A 23043-nucleotide genomic window follows, 5' to 3' on the forward strand; every position below is an offset into this window, starting at 1 on the left:
GAAAACTGTGCTATGATCTATTTACCCTTCATACCAAAGAATCGGCGTCTAGATTAGGCAGGGCTTATCAGTTGTTTGGTGCTACCCGGCATGACCTCTGCCAATCGGAACATATCAACAATTTTGAGTAGTGTAATTAATGCTGCACAAATTATGCACTTTTATTTTTGTATTTGCTTGGTAAAAAATACTTTAAAGTAGACTTTTTCAACCCTCCAAATGTATGAATTGTTAATGTAACCATAATATTATATATATTTCCCGCTAGTCTTTAATTACTTGGCAATATCATTGTGAGTAATAAGTATCATGGGTGTATAATATTGATGGTATCTTGCTATTTATTTTTAGTGAAGGATTTGTCTCCTTCTTGTTCATAAAGTTGTATTCTGAAACATGTGTGCATTTGCTTTTATATTGTTTGGACATACTTATAGGGAAATAGACAATTAATTTGATTTACATCATTTTAAAGTAAGATAAAATATCTTATATCATATAACGGTAACTAAAGGTCACAAAAATTATATGTAAACGTATCCATAAGACAAAATCATCTTTGTAAATGACGCAAATCAAAGTATAAACTTGTGATATTTATGACTATCATGATATTTTCCTACTATTTTGTTGCTTGTTAGTACAGTGTTGCATTAAATCCAATATATATATATGGAAATCAATATATTGAGAAAAAGATTAAGGTAGTAATATCAATATATTAATAATTCATTTAACTTGTATAAAACAGGTGATTCTTAAGTGAGAATGTATTGTTTCCTTTAATTTGAGTTTTAAAATAGAGACTGCCTTTCTTCTATTTATAACAAAAATCTGATTTTATTAAGATTTTTTTTTTTACAGTTTCGACATTAATTCATTTACCTGAATTATACCTTGCATTCAATTAATGATGATGAACTAATTTAATGTTATACTTTCTTTTATTGCTATGCAAATAAAGATCCCTATTCAATAATAGTTATAATAGTTATCGAAGTAAAAACACCACTTTCTTAGTTTTTGACAATTCTCTTTACTAAAGCCAGCAGGCATGCACCACCGCTAGATAAGATACTGTAAGTAACCAATATATGAACTTATGGGCGATTATTTTCATCAGAGGCTTTCTAAATCCTTTACACAGCTACCCATTAAACATTCATGAGGGTTATTACTAAGGTATACTAAGCACGTTATATGTGTTCACGAATATGTGGTCAAGTTTCTTTGAACATTTGAGATGAATCTACCCCAGGCAGAATCAGGATATTGACCCCCCACATCAACAGGTTTTAGCATTTTAATAATTTATTGTGACATATGGGATCATTGTTATGACTCAAAGAGCAAGGCTTAAGTCTGATTAAATATTGGGAGATATCAAGTGTTTTTGGTTTTAGTCATTTGAAAATCAAATATGGCATTGCCTTTCTTAAACTGAGACTCATTCTGTTTTACGTGCATCATTCTTAAAGTCTTTTGACATAATAGAATTTGATAGTATTCTGATAACCTGATATCATATTTCAATTGTCGAAATTATACAACTAATTAATTTTATAAGTTTTAATTAATTTCAATTAAAAGCGTAATGGTTGTAGTATCTTTTTGTACCATATTGTCAAAAAAGTAGTCAATCGGAGCATTTCAACCATTTTCTTTTGAAATAACATCTGATGTACATGTATATTGAATTTTAACTATGCCACAAAAAGATCACGTACGACAATATTTATTTTCTGAAGGATTCCAGCTGTCAGTATCTTAGTTTTATAAATCTGAATGATTTGCCACCCTATATTTCGTCAGAAGAAAAGTGTTTTTTTATAAAACATGAGCGAGTCCCTTTAAATATCACTCCAAAACTACCAAATAAACTAATAAATTTAGTATCAAACTGTTTTTTACCAAGCATAATCATGAATAGTGTGTTGACATTAAAAAGTCAGTTTAAAATAAAAGTTAAGTGTCAACATTACAAATAGTATTTATGTAATTGTTACTTACAACTTTACAAGTTAATAGTAAGTATTTAGATTGAATTAATTTTTTTGACTTTCTGTTGAATTCAGTTTAAACTAGAGCTATCACTGAAGGTGATTAATACCCCCAAACGCCGCCCTGATATGAAATTGCAGTCAACTATTGGGAAAGCCAACATATAAATGACAACTTTATTTTATGGACTATCGTCAGTTATTCATTTTTTATTATGTTTTTTTTTAAAGTTAGAAAAAAGGCTATAAACAATCTCAGTGATGCTAATACTGAGATATTAATACTGATATATTTGATGTTCTAAAGCACAGAATATACGATTGCCTATGACTATCTATAAATGAGTTAAGTTTCTTTTTTCAAGTTATGCTCCGGACAAGAAAAAAGTAACAAATGGCAATTACTCTGTAATTGGCTGAAACAGAATTCCGGTTCCTGTACACTGCACTTCCTCTCATCATGATATATAACTGTATGAAGTTTTATTAAATTCCATCCAATAGTTTTTAAGTTATGCTCCGGACAAGAAAAAGTAACAAAGGGCAGAAACTCTGTAATGAGTTGAAATAGAATTGCGGTTCCAGTAAACTGCACTTCCTCTCATTATGATCTATCACTGTATGAAGCTTTATTAAATTCCATCCAATAGTTTTCAAGTTATGCTCCGGACAAGAAAAAAGTACTAAAGGGCAATTACTCTGTAATTGGCTGAAATAGAATTGCGGTTCCTATACACTTCACTTCCTTCCATTATGATTTATTACTGTATGAAGTTTTATTAAATTCCATCCAATAGTTTTCAAGTTATGCTTCGGACAGGAAAAAAATTCAAAGGGCTGTAAATCTGTAATTAGCTGAAATAGGATCGCGGTTCCTGTACACTGCACTTCATATCATTATGATCTATCACTGAGTGAAGCTTTATTAAATTTCATCTAATAGTTTTCAAGTTATACTCGGGACAAGAAAAACGTATTAAAGGCCATAACTCTGTAATTAGCTAAAATAGAGTTATGGTTCTTGCGTACTGCACTTTCTCTCATTGTGCTTTACCATTGTCTGAAGTTTCAATAAATTCCATCAAGTAGTTTGCAAGTTAATGTCTGGAAAAAAAATGACAGCAAAAAAACAAATAAAGGGCAATAACTCATAATAAGCAAAAAGAGTTATGGTTCTTGAACACTGCACTTCCTCTCATTGTGCTTTACTATTTTATGAAGTTCCAATGAATTCAATCCAGTACTTTTCAAGTTATACTCCGGACAAAAAAAGTAACAGTGTATTTACCGTTTCGACGTCACGATATATATACATGGTATATGCCTAACGTTTAAAATAAATCTAATAGAACCAGAAATGCAATCAAAAGTTAAAAAGGGGTAATGTATTTTATTTACCTATCCACAATGGTGTCTGCAATAATAAACAAATACTTGATCAGAAAATATGTCGATCTCCCAAGCTATAGAAAGCTTTAAACCGTTTAAGAAAAAATCCATTCATTGACCAGGTACTAACTAATATTATTTGTTTCACGTGATGTGGAGTCAAGATATTTCTTCATATCTCCTCTATGATAATTTTGCCCTTTTACAAGGCATTCATGGTACCAAGGAGACTGAACACATACCATTTCTGTACCCAGTCCACAGTATTTCTTGGTGTATATCATCAACAATATGAAACAAGTCACGATCAGTAACAGCATAATTATGATCACCGCTCGCATCCGTCTGAGTGAAGAGGTTTCCCTAGCACGCAGGTTATATTGCCCGTCATGAGGTCTTCAGTGGAGTAGTTCGACGGTAAGACGTAATATTTCGTATCTGAAGCTGAAGAAATAAGTTACATGCATTTAAATCTTATTTGTACATCATCAGGCGATTAAATATCCTATATTTTCTACGATATGTACAAGTCCATATTAACAAACCTGATACAATTTAAATCAAACTGAAGAATTTTTTTTACAGCATACACCAAAAATGCTTCATTTGAGGCTAAAATGAACAAAACCTGTCTATTGTTGATCCCTATATTGCCTAACCATTTTAAATAGACACATTGTGGCTATGTGCTGTGCATATTTATGCCTAATGTTTTAGCGGGATTGTTAGACTGTTGTTGTTGTTGATCAATCGTGACCCCTTGTTGTGTTTTTGTAGAGGGTCACCTAAGGAAGCTTCCTATAAAGTTTCATTGAATTTGGACTGGTAGTTTTAGATATGTTTATTTTAAAGCAAAACAGAAAGTTGGCCATTTTGTTGTTGTTGTTGTTGTTGATGTTGTTGTTATTGATCAATCGTGACCCCTTTTTGTATTTTTGTAGAGGGTCACCCAGGGAAGCTTCCTGTAAAGTTTCATTGAATTTGGCTAGTTAGTTCCAGAGAAGATATTTTTTTAAAGCAAAACAGGAAGTCAGCCATTTTGTTGTTGTTGCTGTTGTTGTTATTGTTGTTGTTGATCAATCGTGACCCCTTGTTGTATTTTTGTTGAGGGTCACCCAAGGAAGCTTCATGTTAATTGTAATTGAATTTGGACTGGTACATTCAGAGGAGTTGTTTTTTAAAGCAAAACAGGAAGTCGGCCATTTTTGTTGTTGTTGTTCTTGATCAATCGTGACACCTTGTTGTATCTTTGTAGAGAGTCACCCAAGGAAGCTTCATGTGAAGTGTCATTAAATTTGGCCAGTTAGTTTCAGAGGAGATGTTTTTTAAGCAATTGTTGACGCACGACTGACTGAGGGACGCCGGACAAAGACCGACCACAATAGCTCACCTTGAGCACTTCGTGCTCTGGTGAGCTAAAAAAAAGAAGTGGCTAGAAATGAGTGTGACATGATATTCAGAATGCAATCAACAATATATGGTTTTGAAACACAGATGTGCCCAAGTATGAAATATGCAACATGCAATACACAGTTTCATAACATATACCGGTACTTTTAAACCCCTGAGAAATAGCAAACTTAAAGTCTTAAATGAATAATTCGAAATGGGATAAATGGATGTTAACATATATATATACTTATATAACACAAAACACTAGTCTTTAGAATAGTCCAGTAAAAAGGCAGGATTGGTTTTGAGAAATAAAGATAAAGTACATTAGTTTTTAAGATGAAGAATTTTAACAATAACATACAAATAGATGATTTCAAATTTTTAAAAGGAATGCAAATCAATTGTTTGTAATTATTTTTTTAAAATGAATAACATTAACATACAAATGAATGCTTTCAAAGGGTGAAGAAGCAGAATATTTTATAGGAACAGTTTTATGAAATGAATATTTGTTGCAACGTATTTACATTTTATTTTAGCAGTTCGATGGAAATGAATGGGAATGATAATGTCAGAATTTTAAAAGCAATGGGAAATGATTATTGAAAAGTTTCGTTAATGGAATAGATTTAGCTGTTTTCACAAATGAATGTTATCATTGTGTAACAAAAGTTCAACGGAAAGGTTGGTATACAATAAAGTGGCATTATGAGCATTCATTAAAGGAACAAAAAAGTAATTTTATACACAGTTATATACATTGGCAAATAGTTATTGAAAACGAAGAAAATGTTTACAGTGTACATGTAAGAAAATGAATGTGAGAAGTGATAATATTCAAAGGGTTGTGTGGTGAACTAATTAAAAAAATATCCTGAGTAGTTATATGTTTAAATGGAATAGCCATAAAGAAAATGACACATACTCTGAGTCTATAAAAGTGTAATCACAACATTATGCAAGGGATATAGGTAGTATAAGTGTTTTAGTCAATGTCAACAAGTGCATCCGCTATTAAGTAACTAAAAGTGTAAGTAGGTAAAACAGTTACTGAAATTAGACTTTTGGATGAATAAGTCCGAATTCATGTACTATAGCTTGGCACCAAATTTTTTAACAAGCCCTGCCATGTAAAATTCGGAATTTGAGCAAGCCCGGAAGACATTTTACCAATGCAAGCCTTGCGGGCTGGTGTTAATTTCAACCACTGGTTATACTGTAGATTTAATGCATACACATTATAAAGTTGATAAGCCTTTTCAATATGTGAGTTAAATAGCATAAAAAAGTAACTTATATATGTTGTAAACAGTACCAAACAATGGTAAATCGAGCAGATTCATAATATGCATACTATGTACATCAGGAAAATGCCATAACAAACAAACATAAGCATACAATTGCATGTAAATAAAAGTGAAGCCTTAAACTGTCACTAATTAAGCAAAAATTAAGCAAAATAACTGTTCGATATCAATTTTAAGAAACAGGAATTAATATAGCATGTAAATCAAACGGCGGCCTTCAACCGTCAGTGATTATACAACAGTTTTGCCTAATTACTATGGGAGATCAATATTGAAGAGTAGCTAACAACAGCATGTAAAACAAACTACGGCCTTCAACCGGCAGTGATTATACAACAGTTTGGCAAAATTACTGTGGGAGATCAATATTGAAAAGTCGTTAACAACAGGATTTAAATCAAACAGCGGCCTTCAACCCGTGAGTGTTTATACAACAGTTTGGCCAATTAACTGTGGGAGATCAATACTGAAAAATAGTTAACAACAGCATGTTAATCAAACTGCGGCCATCAAAGGTCAGACATTATACAACAGTTTGGCCAAATTACTGTGGAAGATCAATACTGAAGAGTAGTTAACAAACTGCAGCCTTCAAAGGTCAGACATCATACAACAGTTTGGCCAAATTACTGTAACAGATCAATACTGAAAAGTAGTTAACAACAGCATGTAAATCAAACGACGGCCTTCAACCGTCAGTTATTATTCAACAATTTGGCCAAATTACTGCGGGAGATTAATACTGAAGAGTAGTTAACAACAGCATGTAAATCAAACTGCGGCCTTCAAAATTCAGACATTATACAACAGTTTGGCCAAATTACTGTGGGGTATCAATACTGAAGAGTAGTTAACAACAGCATGTTAATCAAACTGCGGCCTTCAAAATTCAGACATTATACAACAGTGTGGCCAAATAACTATGGAAGATCGATACTGAAGAGTAGTTAACAACAGTATGTAAATCAAACTGCGGCCTTCAAAATTCAGACATTATACAACAGTTTGACCAAATTACTGTGGGAGATCAATACTGAAGAGCAGTTAACAACAACATGTACATAAAACTGCGGCCTTCAACCGTCAGTTATTATACAACAGTTTGGCCAAATTACTGTGGGAGATCAATACTGAAGAGTGGTTAACAACAGCATGTAAATCAAACTGCGGCCTTCAAAGGTCAGACATTATACAACAGTTTGGCCAAATTACTGTGGGAGATCAATACTGAAGAGTAGTTAACAACAGAATGTTATTCAAACTGCGGCCTTCAACCGTCAGTTATTATGCAACAGTTCGGCCAAATTACTGTGGGAGATTAATACTAAAGAGTAGTAAACAACATCATGTAAATCAAACTGCGGCCTTCAAAAGTCAGACATCATACAACAGTTTGGCCAAATTACTGTGGGAGATCAATATTGAAGAGTAGTTAACAACAGCATGTAAATCAAACTGCGACCTTCAAAGGACAGACATCATACAACAGTTTGGCCTAATTACTGTTGGAGATCAATACTGAAAAGAATTTAACAATAGCATGTAAAATGAACAGCTGCCTTTAACTGTCTGAGACTAGACAACGATTTGGCAAAATTTAACTGGTGATCAATATTATCAATAAGCAACAATAGCATGTAAATTAAATTAACATTTCGAATGATCTTTATAATGATACTGCATTTTTACAAAAAGAAATGAAACATAATTGTACATATTTAGCTACATATTTTCTGCAATTTGTGTTTAAATTCACACATACAAAGTTAAAATAATGTCAATAACATATTTGAAACCAATCAGTGTATTAATGTGCACATCGCGTTAATTTTGGTGTCAAAATGCAGAAAGTTTAAATATGAGGTGTGCAAAAAGGTTGTTAAAATCGATTAAAATGCACCTGTTCGAAGTTTTTTCAACATATTCGAAAGTAAAAATACTAAAATGAGCAAAAGTTGGTGTGTCAATAGCTGTAAAGAGTCATTTGCACCTGTGGGAAGTATTTGTAAACGAAAATGGAAAGTTTAAATAATGTTAAGTGATGTAGTTAACATAATAAATGTTCTGTCAGGAATTAATAAAAAGCAAGTGATCTTTTATTTAAAGTAATATCAAAAACTGTAAGTTGTGATTTGCACCTGTGGGGAGTATTTGTGAGCAATAATCGAAAGTTCAAATACTAAGGTGTGCAATAGTTGCAATTTCAAAAGCCGTAAGGAGTGAATTGCAACTCTTTAAGGTAATGCTTTTTAAAAAAAAAAAAAAAGTGCAAATAATTCTATTGTTTCATTATGGAAGAAAAGTTCAAGTGATGTAGTTAACATAATAAATCTTCTGTCAGGAATTAAAAAATAGCAAGTAATCTTTTATTTTAAGTAACAAATATGGGCTGAAAAATCCGAAATATTAATAATTGTGTTAATAAGTTATATATTTTTTTTAAAGCTGCACTCTCACAGATTGAACATTTTGACAACTTTTTTTATTTTTTGTCTTGTTAAAGTGGTAAATCTGTGAGAGTGCAGCTTTAAGTAATTAACATTGTTTTAAGCAATAACAGGGACGAAGAAAAGACAGATGTGCACATGAATTATATCCATTTTGTTTTAGGCTGCATATTAATAATGTGTACATGCAGCGATTGACAAAAAAGTGTGAATGCAAAGGCATTTGCAAGTGATGACAGATAATTGTTCAATATCTTAAAGCTCTGGCAAGCAGAAATGTAAATAGTACAATTGCAGAATAGCACACAGATGCAAATGTTACAAAAGTTATGTGATAGAAAATTATGTAATCTGTGAGAATAATCAGTAAATTAAAAAAATATATTTTTCAAAATAAGAATAAGGTTTGAAAATGTTTCATATTTCTTATTTAAAAATTGACATTCATTAAGAAATTGAGTCAAGTTTTGAAATAGCTTGAACATTTACGAGTGAAGTTAATGAGACATTTAGATGGTATCAAATTTTAAACTAAAACATTTCTTCACTATATCAAAAAACAAATAGCAGTAGCAAGAGTAATGCATCAATTCGGCGTTTTACAAAGAGGATTTCCACATCTGTGTTGGTAAAGCGACCCATGGCAGTGACACGTACTTGCGTTTTCAATTGTTTTAAAAGCTTATTGGAATCTGTAATGTCATCCACCTTGAACAGTTTCTTCAGGTTGTCCATCAAGAAGCGCATCTGTTAAAAGCGGGTTTTTTTTCCTCCAGGATGACCATGGCAGAACCATAATGTTGTTCAGTGTCTGACATCTTGTTGCAGGATTGACATTTGCCATCTGTGATTTTCTTGTTTCTGCATGCTGAAATTGATAAAAGCTAAAACTTTAGAGGCAAAGGAAATGTAAGAAATTATTGAATGAACAGCATTCTTTTGAATGTATGATATGATCTTATTTCTATAAACATTATAGAATGATTAAACTACAAATTGAATAATATTGATTCGAGTCCTTACTGCTGGTCAGCCTTTTTCGAACTTTGCTGACCAGGAACTTAGATGATGTTTAATTCGGAAATAAAATGTTTTCAAAGTATGTTTAATGCATATATATTACAATTGATGGATACATTGGATACATTTGATCATTTGTGAAACTTATTCGAGTCCTTACTGCTGGTCAGTCTTTTTCGAACTTTGCTGACCAGAACTTAGATGTTTAATTCGGAAATAAAATGTTTTCAAAGTCAAAATTTGCTGACCAACTAGTGTCTATTTATACCATTCAGACGACTGCGCTTGTTGTCGGCGCGAACGACATTTGCCGTAGATAAGCAGCGGCAATTGTAGTAGAAATAATGGAGAGCCAGGAGGAAACTAGTCCATATAAACAGCCGCTTCAGAGTCTTTGACGATTTTTGTTTGGGCGACACTACGCGTCCATATCCCACTTGTTGTTTTCCTAGCCAAAAATGACAGACTCCAGCGCTATGTATATTGAGCGGAAAGATAATGGGCACCTGCTAGATAGTTGAAAAATGGCGATACTTTAAAGGTATTGACGTAATGCATCATTTTCAAACTGTATTCTATTGAAATGAGATAACCTAATACTTTCATACATTTGCCATCGAAATAAACACTGATTTATTGTAAAATAGGTTTTTGTTTGTATATAAATATTGGTTTAATTGTTGGAAGGCAGCTGCAATAGATCAGTATCCATGGCCAGACCAGACCGGTCAAGGACCCCTTTTGTCCAGGGGCTTTTTTTTTCCTACAACTGACATCAAGCATCTGTCAGCGGTCTAAGAACGGCCACCATAGGTCCTCCATCTGAAAAAAGTGGAAACGATTTTACTTTAAAATCCAAATTAAGTATCACATATCGGCTTTACTATTTAACCAGAAGGTCTAAAGGTTTAATAACTTCCTTTGTAGACATTCTATATTTCAATGTTTCCATAATCAAGGAAACATTCTAGTGAGTCAAATTTCCTAACAAATCAATAACAACAACACATATAAACTGAACTGAAAATTATTGTTATTCTTATAATAATAGTATGGAATATGCCACAATATATTAAGTTGTACCTGTATTCTGCTGATTTTTCCAGTAAATTTGTTTACGTTTCTGTCCACCGTTATCCCACTTCTTTTGCAAGTCTTGATGAGTTCGACGCCACTGCCAATTGAAATTGGTGGGAATCATTTTTCCCCACATCCTTCGTTTTGTTTAAGTTATGATGGCTTAAATATGATAGCAGGTACTATAAGAAGAAAACTTGAAAAAAATGAATTAAAACGCAATGCAAAATTAAATTAAAATAAAATTAAATTAAGATAAAAATCAAATCAAACAAATTTAAAATTCACATTAATCTAAATTCAAATTAAGATAAAACAAAATTAAATTTAATTTAATTAAAATTATGATAAAATCTTCTCTTGTATTGTTTTTATAAAAACAGATCGCACGCTTCTTAACCTGTAATAAATGCAGCCATGAACAATGAATGTTGGAATTTAAATAGTTTTGAATTGCTTCTTTTTCTCAAGATCCTGTTTACTTCAAATATATTGTTTGGTATTACGTTGGTTAAAAATGTTATGTTTTGAGTAATATCTGGTCCAAATGTGAGCGGCGAAGGAATCTTGCCCAGTAAAATGATGAGAAATAGTATGTCTATTAAAAATGCGGCCTAAATTACATTTTCTCGTAGTATTTAAAAACAACAACATCATGTAATTGGAACGATTTTTGTGAGCTTGTTACACGAGATTACCACATGGTCCAAAGCGAAAGTTTTAAATCTTAATGGACCGGAAGGAACTATCAGCGACCAACGCGACGCGAGCAAATGGGTCTCATGCAACATCATAACAGTGGCGCGTTAAAACTGATTATGTGTATATAGAAAAATCATAATGTAACATTCATAAAATGCGGATGTACTGGTTCGACAAAACCATGCTTCTTCGGCATGTCATGATTTAGGCTTACACCTATAGCATGTCATGACTACGGCTTACTCATATAGCATGTCATGTTTCAGGATTACACATATAGAATGTCATGATTCATGCTTACACACATATAGCATGTTATGATTCAAGCTTAAACATATAGCAGTTCATGATTAAGGCTTACAGACATGGCAAGTCATGATTCAGGCTAACACATATAGCATGTCAATATTTAAGCTTACATATATAGCATGCCATGATTTAAGCTTACATATATAGCATGTCATGCTTTAGACTTAAACAGAAAGTATAACATGATTAAGGCTTACACATTTAGCATGTCATGTTTTAGGTTACACATATGGCACGTAATGATTAAGGCTTACACATAAAGCATCTCATGATTCAGGCTTACACATATGACACGTAATGATTCAGGCTTACACATATAGCATGTCATGTTTCAGGCTTAATTATAACATATCTTGTTTTAGGCTTTCATAAAGTATGTCATATATCTGGCTTACTTATGACATATCATGTTTAAGGATTTAATATTGCATGCCATATTTCTGGCTTACTTATAACATATCATGTTTAAAGATTTCATAATACGCATGATACTATAAATAGTAACATTTTACTATAGAAATTCGTTCCCGCAATAATGATTATCGTCTCCGCCCTTGAAAGTATCACGGCACGTCAGGGCGATTATGGCATAATTGCCAGACGAAGACGAGAACGTGCACACTGACGTCATTTTCATGAAAATAAAAATGGCCGCCGTATTTAAAGGGATTAAAATGCAATTATCGGTGCAAGAAAGGTGAAATTAGTTCGACCAATTAATGATACCTTCCGTGTTTCAGTAGCGAGTACTACACGAAACTGTATCGGATGTTTACATTCGGGAAAGGTCATTAAGCAGTGAGAACAGGAAATGATTGGTTGAAACGTTTTGTTTTACTTTTTTCGCTGAGAAATGTTAATTATTCCAGCGAATAATCAAAATCGGCCAAGGTAAAACATGATGTATTTGAAGAATGGAAATATTGCAGGCTTATTCTTAAAACACGTACGAAAAGGTTTGCTATTTTGATTTCCAGTCACACGTTATTATTCACAGCTAATGCCATTCAAAACCATTTTGTTATTTCTCATTTTTAAATTTTTTAGACTACATGCTAATCATATGACATATCCTTCATTATTCCACAAACTAATGTTTAAATCCAATTGAAATCATTAACATATAACAAAACATATGTATTATACAGGGTAATACATGGTTGACCATGGGTTTTTGGTTGATAATTGCCCCAGTGAAAATAATTGCCCTCGGGCTAAAGCCCTTAGGCAATTATTCCTTCCACTGGGGCATTTATCAACCAAAAGCCATGGTCAACCATGGATTATTCTATAAATATAGCATTAATATTATATTTCTTGTTTATTAACATATAACATTAATATTATTAAAAACTACAGGGACAAGCCTAACATATAAACATTCTTAAATAAACACTGCTTAGAGGCACAAGGCAAGGACCTTAACGACACTGAAGTAGGGACACACACGTATAGTATTCAAATAAAGGACTCAGTAGACTAAGCCTCTGGAAAACTGGGAATTAAAACAACATAACATATGCATACTGGACGACATTTAATTGCCTCCACAAACATAGTCTTGGTTGTTTAATTGTTCTATTTGAACCGTAGGAGTCTTTCGATCCACAAAAAAGCATTTCAACAAGTATTTTATAAGAAATATTATAGTATTGGCTTTGATGCTCACTATGTCCGTAGACTAGTTCTGGGGCAATTAACTTTTAGAGGAACAACACAGTTACGCAATATATTAACATATATGTGCCCTCTTTTTGTTGTCCTGTTAGGTTGTTTGTTTGTCTCTCGTTTGGTTATCGTGACTCGGGTTATTCATTGCGCGGCCCGGTGACGTAATATATTAAAATTTAAGTACGCTCCCTATGTTGTCCTGTGGGGTTGTTTGTCTCTCGGTGGTTTGTCGTCACTCGGGCTATTCATCGCACAGCCCGATGACGCAATGTATTAAAATCTAAGTACCCTCTCTATGCTGTCCTGTGAGGCTTTGTGTCTTTCGGTGGGCTGTCAGTTGAGCCTTTGTCCTTGTGACAGAGTTCCAACTCTTTCACATATTACAAAGTGTAAAGACGAGCCTGTGTCATGGATGCATCAGTTATTTTCTTAGCCGTGTTTACAAACCCACTTATTTGTTTAACATCTTCAAAAGAGTGAAATATCTGGAATTTTAATAGCCTGTCTAACAAACAGTATTTTATCAAATGCTTTTGCGTTATGATTGAAGACAAACAATTGCATAGTGTTATCAGGGGAAAGCTTTTAACGATCGCTAGTATCATACATATGTTTCCTCTGGAATATAAATACCAACACAACGTCTTGAACTGTTGTTGGTTATAAAATCAGTTATCTGTATCCCCAAACAAGGTATAGAAATGAATATGACATGTTCGTGCATCATACATAATTAAATTATATTAGCGGTGTATCACAAAGAACGAGCGCGAGTAATGTAGGATTGTTTTGCACTATAGTGACATTTACCCTGCAATGAATACCTTGCGTGCTGTTGCATATTGTAATTATGTATACGCATGCTACTTAATGAACGGTAACCATAATTTATTCACGATCGGTGTTAAAATATGATAATTAATTCATTTACAAAAACAAATAAAATCACCACGATAAATTATGTAATTATTTATTTCCAACTGAGTGCGTAAAACATCTGATTAACATAAGAAAATGGGATAAACACTATTTGTTTAAATTGAGAACATTTCCCTATAAACATATTAATCAAGCAAATGAACCACCCAATTCATGATATATATTATCTTTAATGTCAAATTATCCGGCATAAAGACGCCTTTTACAGGATTTTTTTAAGGCTTGTAAAATAACTACATTCAACATTCGGCAATCAAGAATCACGAATATCAGTGTGTGTCTGTGTATACCACGTGATGAATAGCTCCGTAAATGCTACATCGGAAGGCAAATTTTGCTTTAAATGAAGACTTAAAACAAAGATAACTTTTCTTTTACTACACCATTTAAAATGAAACCAAGGGCGGACTATGCCGGTTAAGGAGCCCCGCCTTCGTTTTGTTACCGGAGTGTTATTAGATTAGTTTTATCAAACACTTCGACAAACCAGTTTCCAAAACAAAATGTTATTACAGTGCTTCGTCAGACGGCCGTTTGTGAAAAGGTTTGTCGAAGTGTTTAAAGAAACTTAACTCTCAATCAAACACTGGTCAAAGACCGAAGGTGGGACTCTGTAAGCGGCGTAGACTGCGCTATGTTTAATTTTAAATGGTGAAGAAAAGTGAAGTTATCTTTGATTTAAGTCTTCATTAGAAGCAAAATATTGCCCTCCGACGTAGCATTGATGACGCAATTTATCACGTGGTATACACACATTGATGATGTTGAAACTAGTCGAACGGGCCCCAATTTCTCGAAACTTCTTAAGCTTAACAAGCTTAAGTCGCTTATTTCAATTAGCCAAAATACATACTGAAAATGGATTATGATAAATGAAAAATGGTTTATTCTGATAAGAATACAGATTATTCCTACATAAGTTTAGTAATTCTTAAAGAAGTAAATATACTACATTTCATAGAACAACAAAAATAGTGAGATTAGCTTAATCCTGTTATAAGGGACTTAAGAATTTTCGAGAAATTGGGGCCGGATATTGAATAGTTAAGGTCACGCCTTTAACGATATTAAGAGACAGCTGAAGAACTGGTACACGTGGTCTTATTTTCAAAAATACTGTTCCCCGTTTTGAATGTAATTCATCTGGAAGAACGGTATTATAAGTACTTAATAAATGCGTCGCAAGGAACTCGAATTCAAGGACAACTATTTAACTTTAATTTATTACATAAAAACACTCATAATATATGTGCATATTTATAAGCATTTTCGTATAATGCATTTGATAACATGTTGGAAAAGTTAAATATGCCATTTCAGGTGAACAAAATAACTGTCTGCCAATGATTTAAAAAGCTTCTTTTTTTCGGTGAATGCATCACGATAAATGGTAGTATCATATATATGACTTATATGATCAAAAAAGGCGTCACTTATATATATATAATAGTTAACCCTTATACCCCCCAAAAAACACAAACAGCCCTAAACAGTAAGATCAACTGATTAAGTCAGAAGAGGGGTTTATATCCTTTATATATACATTTTTTTTTACATGGAGCAGTAGGTTTACTTAAAAAGATTTTGAATACCTCCGGTCCATTATTTAACATATTTTGTCGTTATTGTTTACTTTACAACAAAATACCCATAAACAGGCTACACGGTTTTAACACGTACAACGTACATATGTATGAATGAAGTAGCGAACTTTATGGAGCGTAAAAATAGGTACTTGATACGATTATGCTCTCGAAATATTTGAAGAGCATGTATTGTTATCATAATATCCAATGGTGTCTGTGGTACAATCGTTGTAATTGATGTTAGTGTAGCGTGCCGGCTGTATGCTCAATTTGTGATGTAGAGTTTATATGGATCGTTCTTGTATATATGTTTTCAGGCTGCCTTTAGATTGAAAGAAATGATTGAAAAATCTTTGGTAAGCTAAATCAATATCAACCAAAAACATTAGTGTTCAAAGATAAGTCATTGGGTTAAATAAACTTCAATCACTTTATTATGACCTTCTTTATGGGAGTGTGCATATAGGCAATTCAAAATACCTGAACGTTTGCCTGCACACTGATCGCAATGGTATGTGACTAACAAAGCAGGTATTTGACTTCTGGAGTTAAAGCCACCAGCTCTGTTCACCAGACTAGATCGCAATGATCTATGTATCTGGCTACTTGAAAAGAAAACTATGAAAACCTATGTGCCAAGTTTCTGATGTTTTTTCGATCCCACAATATATCTTTGACGAGTTCATTATTGATGCACGTAGAAAGGGTAAATTCCACTTTATTTTCTAAGACTTGTAGAGAAACATCTCTATTTTACTTATACTCTTTATTAAAACAACTCCCGGCTAATAAATAATGTTTAACATGCGTGCTTCCTTAATTTATTACTGTCGCAAATACAATACTTGAATGTAGTAAATCAGTCTGTAATGTAAAACAGACCTTTGAATAACTCCGCCAGACTTGTAACTTTGTTTACGCGAATGGCCAATTTAGTTTGAGGCTCATATTCAGAAATGTACATTTAAATTTGAGCATAAAATCGAAAATTCTAAAATAAACCCTGGTTAGTTTCAAAAGGCAAAGAATCCAACACGACAACAAACTAGAGACACAAACGTATTGTATTTAAATTAAGGACTACCGGACTCAGTCGGGCCATGATGGCTCTTTATCGCTCACCTGATTGAACAAAGGGTTCTAAAGTTATTGATCGGACAATTTACATAACGTCTCCGACGGTACGCTGCAGGTGAAACTGTAATACGTCCTGTTCTTTAACGGGCTTATAAAAACATGACAAAATATGTATTTGTTAAAAATGTTACAAAGGGCCATTTTTCTTAAGTTGGAGTTACATAACCTGTCACAAAAGAGAACAAAACTATAAGCAATTAAAACAACATTTGCGCGAGAAAAGACTACATTTATAGTTGTAAATGGTTAAAAAGCATTAACTGGACATGTTCTGATGTTTGTGAAGTGCTATGTTTTGTACTTGATAATTCATTCATTAAGTTCGGAAATAAGTTATAAGGGCAAACAATAGGTATTCCTATTGGTGCTAATAATGCACCTTTACTTGAAGACCTATTTTTAAATTGTTACGAGAGTTAAAACTCACCATCTCTAAGTCTGGAGATATTGCGCTTTCTGAGAAATTTAAGAATACTTTTATGTACATTGATGACATTTTAAGTATTGAAAACACCTCATTTACGGAAAACATCAAATTAATATACCTTTCAGAATTAAAACTTAATAAATCAAACTCGTCCGATCAAAATGTTTCGTTTTTAGATTTCAACTTGGAGTAACAGATGACAAATTGACCATCAAACTTTATGACAAGCGGGATGATTTTAAAATTGTAAATTATCCGTCTTTAGATAGCGATGTTCCAATGTCCCTGTCTTATGTTGTTTTCATTTCGCAATGAGTTAGATTCGATAGAGTATGTTCGGACGTGGATGAATTTTGTTCCCGTTGTAAATTAATGACTATATTTTTATATAGTCTTTTACATCTCGCAGAATATAACACAGCATTTATATATATTTTATTATTTTATTATATTTGCATTGCGTTTTTCCTCCTAGTTTGTACAATGTTACTTTCATTATGAGACTAACTGAATACATAATTTTAAACCTTGTTTAGGCGAGTTTTGTCTGACAGTTGTCTTCGAATGACTTTATCGTACCTCTTAAGAGCTAGCACTGTTGCTCCGGATTGATTCCTTCGTTTACAGGTGTTTCTGTTATCCGGGTGTGGAGTACTTGAAATTAATTTATCAGTTTATATGTTATCTTTTGCGTTATTCTTCATTATGTTCAAGCCGATGCGTGCTCTGATGAGGCTTATATAATTTATATTAGCAATTATTGATAAATGATGGGACAAATGTGAGGTTATGACCATGCTTAATAGTAAAGGCCCCCAGTAGACTCGAGAAGAGGTTATGATTTGTTTATGGTGTTTGTATATGTGTATGTGGTGTACGTTTGTTTTTGGTGTTTGTTTTTGTGTATGTGATGTTAAAGGTGCTAAACACCGTATGATGAAATAGCGTAAAAAAATATGTCGAAAACTGACATAAACCTGGTATCGATGTGTACAATGCATTGAAACTGACTATCTGAAGTACCACATAGTTAACATTTAATTTATTTTCGCAGTTTTTTCGTATTTTTCCATTAAAAAAGATTACAAGGTATGTATACCTAGTAGAATTCATTCTTATGCGTGATTGGCTAGTCGATGTAAGCACGTGATATTACCAGGTTAGGTATATAGGTTAAATATTCCAAATATTTAGGGTAAACCGTCGTAGCCCAGTGGATACAACACTGGACTGCAATTTTGGCGACACCAGTTCTAACGCGGTCTCCGACTTTTTTTTACATTGTGGTATTTTTTTTTACAATTATGATATCAAAGAAAACTTTTTATTAAATAATTGTCCTGAGATTCGTCACAGAAAAAACTTTTTTTGGTGCCAATCTGGTGTAAAGTTTCTGTAATATCTTTGTGTCTCTGGTTCATTGTCGTTTGGGCCCTTGCCTTGTGCCCCTAAACAGTGTTTATTTTTGAATTTTCGACTACTAGGCTTTTTCATTGCATTATTACATTTACCATTTTATATTCCATGCTTACATATGGTACGTTAGGTTTAATGCTTACCTATAACATATAGTACCCCATGCTTATATATATTCAGGCTTACATATAGCATGTTATGATTTAGGCTTACATACAATATGCCGTGATACAGGATTAGAGGAATGAACCATTTTCATTGGCTGTCGAAAAAGGCAGCCATTTTGTTTTCCATTTTAACCGACATTTTGACTATATGTACTCGGACATATAACTGGGCCAACATGAAATCACATAATTAATAGCATTAAAGTAATAACTTGTTCCACAATATTTGTAAAATAAATCAGTTTGAACCAAAAACAACAACAACAAAAACATGTATTGCCTACGTGTCCATGGACTTATAAAAAACCTACGTGTGTATGAACCTATTTAGCCTACATTTCCATGAACCTACATTATAGCCTACATGTCTGTGAACCTTAATAGCCAAAATGTCGATATCCATGAACTTCCAAAGCCTAAATGTATATAGACATATGTAGCGTACTTGCCAATAGTCATGTATAGACTGAATATCCAATTTAACTACAGTATAGTTACATGCTCGTGGATCTATTTAGCCCAAATGTTTACAGGATATATTGCCAACATGGACCATTGTAAAGCCTACATGTCTATATAACTATATAGCCTATGTTCTTATGGACAGAAATAAGCCAAAATACAACAACAAAAACACATATTTGGCCTACGTGTCCATGGACTTGTATAATCTACATGTGTATGGACATATATAGATTACATATATATTGAACCGATATGTATAAACTACATTTTTATGGACATATAAATAGCTATATCTCAATGGACATGTATAGCGTATTAAGTTATATCCATGGACCCATGTTTAAGCGTACATGTTTAAAGATATATATAGCCTACATGCCGATGAACCTATATAGCCTACTACGGACATATTTACCGTACATTTCCATGGACATGTATAGCGTACAAGTTTAACTGACCCAAAGTATAGTTTTCATGTCCGTGGACTTATAAAGCATACATGTTTATCAGCATATATTACCTAATTATCCATGGATTTGCATGGATAAATAACCTCTATGATCATAGACTTGTAAAGCCTACATGCTTATGACCCATATTATCTACATGTCCATATGCCAATATATAGTCTACATGTTGGAGGACATCTATTGCCTACATATCCAAGTACACATATAACCTATATGTCCATTAACCTATAATCCCTTTATTCCCATGGACCATTTAAGCCTATATTTCCACGGACCTATATAGCCTGCATTTTCATGGGCCTTTATAGCCTATAGTTCCATGAACTTATATAGCTCTAATATCTAAGAAACAATATCTTCATTTCCATGGACCAATAAAGCCTATATTTCATGGTCATATATAGTCACCATTTCATGTACCTATATTGCCTACATTTCCATGAACATATATAGCCTAGATGTAAGCAAATAAAAGTGGAATATACCGAGAAAAGCTCAGAAGACTAAACGTTTATGATTACCCTATTAATAAATACATCACTAGCTGTTATGTTATTGTTCATATGTTGAACAGCGGAGATTTTACTTGCAAATAAAAGAAAAGAAAAAACCCCGATTATAATGACAATTAATAAGAAACATATATTGAATGCTGAATAAAGCAAAAATTTATTATATACATTATAAACTATACAAATGAAACCTTTTAAAGCGCTTCTCATTGTTCTACAGCACATTGCAGATTTACATTCCGATCTAAATGGCCTACTTATATATAACAATATGTGATCGCAAGCGCGTTCAAAGCAAACTACATGAATGCTTATCAGCTTTTCCCAAAGCATGCACAGTTATGGCCCTCACCTGGAAAAATGAAAGTTTACAGGAAATACAATCTTGTGTCATGCATATCCCAAGACGTATGAGAACCTGAGTGGTGACATTTTTGCTAACATTCTAAGTTCTGCAACTGGGGCTAGAGCATGTGTCTGCCTCTGGTAAGGGTTCAGTTAACCATTGGCTGATAACCTGGAATATCATGTCAATCCTATCTCGATAAGTATATGAGCAAGAGTTATGCAACTCAGGAGGAATGTTATCAAGCATGTGAAGAAGTGTATTTAGGGGTTTGTTTGTGGCTGCATCCTGTGTAGTTATGGCCCTTATATCTATTATAAAATTTGGTCTTGCACTCATTTTAAAAGTATTCGCGTTAAGCCACAAACCTCTACAAAATAAATACGCTATTCTGCATGCACTGTTAGTCTTTTATAGCGGTTCCATAAACCGAACAGTTGTTGCTGATGTTTATTTCTTTTGTTGGTGTAAATGTCCCTGCAACAGAAAGTACTTAAATCAACGTCACAAGCGCTTTTATTGCTTCATCTGCATTGTATCCGTTATGGGGAAAACATATTCTAAGAGGCAGAATGTTTGATAATACTCTTCAAAGTTCTTCAGAGTCTTCCTTTGTGATATTTAAACAGACTTCCAAAATCAAAAGTATAAAGGCTCTAATGATAAAGGTACACACCTTGATTTTGTGAGATTTTTCCTGAGAATGTCTCGTATATTGAATAGACCCACAGCAGTCAAAGGGTATCATTCGTAAAACTAAAATTGGGTTATTAGGTATTGAATTACATAAAACAGACATTAAAAACTGCTCAATAACCAGAATATCAATCAAGCTGTTGTTGTTGCTGGTAGTGGTATATTTTCCTGTATTTTTATTTGTTGTGTGATTATTATATTCACATGATTCCATGACTCTTCTTGAAAATGTCGAATTAAATCGATATCTAGATTCGGACACAGTCGTCATGGCATTCTTCGTCTTAAAATTAATTTTCTTAATGTCACATTTGTTTCATTTTTGCTTCGAAACTATTTTTGAGATAACGACTTAGATCATATAATGGTATGAGGCCGATACCTATTTAGAAACTCTTCACTTTGATAAGGGGTAGCACCTGTTTGCATCGTCTTACCAATCCGTACAAATTTGACTCATGCAAGTTCTATCATCAAAATTACTCTTCGAATTTTATATCTGCGACCTTTACATATAACGATAATCATATAAACGATACGGGTAATTATAGGGCCCTGTGGTTGCCATCATTTAAATTATCTAAGAAATGAAAATTGAAAGCAGAATATGAAAAAAAAATCTGCAGCTAGAATCTTTTCAAACAAAAATTAAAAATTTTCGCTCATTGAAAAGCGTGTTAGCGGAAACATGAATGTTTTCCTCAGCCTTAAATCATAGCGTTTTACAATGGATTTGCTTTAATTGTACAAGAAGAATGCCTTAAACGCAGTGCAACAAACTAAAGCAATTTTACTTGAAGCATTTTACAGGATTTTTTTTCATGTTTCAGAATAAATAGATAAAGGGTTAAAAAATGTTTAGGAGTAGATATCATGTATGTATTAGGTAAATGTTTCATCTTAAATATTCGGAATTAAATGAATATGTTTAGTGTTTGTACTAATGCATTCCAGCAGCATTTCTTGTAGTCAATCTTGGTGAATATGCAACTGTCAAGTATTGGTATCCGTAAAAGATAAGTATTGTTGCCAAGCAGGCACTGCAATATAAATTGTATCAATTAGAACTATGTGTTTGGGAATACGTTTTGATGGTTTGTTTTCATATTCATATAACTGTTTTCACTTACTGTTTTGGTAACTTATTGCTTCGATGTAATGACAACCACAAGTAATAAGTAAAATTGACTTTTTATGAGTGGATACTAACATCTATGGGTAATATCAGAAGATGTTTTTCTCTGCAATTAAATAGTATAACACTTTACGGGTAAACTAAAAATTATCAATACTTATAACTTTCATCGTCAATCAAAACAATCTAATTCATTAAACTAAAACACAAGGTCAATCCAAACAGCCAGCTATCTAGCAAAAGGAATTGATGGCCTTATAGCGACAAGGATTGCCAATAAGTCGGAACAAACAACGTTAAATGGCTTGTCATCCTTTATACCCTTGCAAAATTGCTACAATTCAGCTTATTTTTGACGTGTAGTGGTTGCACGATTCACGTCAAGCACACATCGACAAAGACGGTGACCTACCAACCTATTGAACGTGAG

General features: G+C 33.1%; 1 protein-coding gene across 4 annotated transcripts in view; it reads left to right on the forward strand.

Moving 5' to 3' along the window:
* The window catches only part of LOC128244747 (carcinoembryonic antigen-related cell adhesion molecule 5-like), a 49412-nt gene that overhangs the window by 10315 nt on the left and 16054 nt on the right, over positions 1-23043 (forward strand). Inside the window, exon 1 of one of the 4 annotated variants that reach the window (XM_052962801.1) lies at positions 12465-12602. The exons of the other annotated variants lie outside the window; for them this stretch is intronic. Coding sequence (XP_052818761.1) covers positions 12545-12602 — 58 coding nt within the window. The 5' untranslated portion in view covers positions 12465-12544. Of the gene's footprint in view, positions 1-12464; positions 12603-23043 lie in introns of those variants that run through there. 4 annotated transcript variants of the gene reach the window in all.

Source organism: Mya arenaria, chromosome 8 (genome assembly GCF_026914265.1).
Source record: "Mya arenaria isolate MELC-2E11 chromosome 8, ASM2691426v1".
Lineage (NCBI taxonomy): Eukaryota > Metazoa > Mollusca > Bivalvia > Myida > Myidae > Mya > Mya arenaria.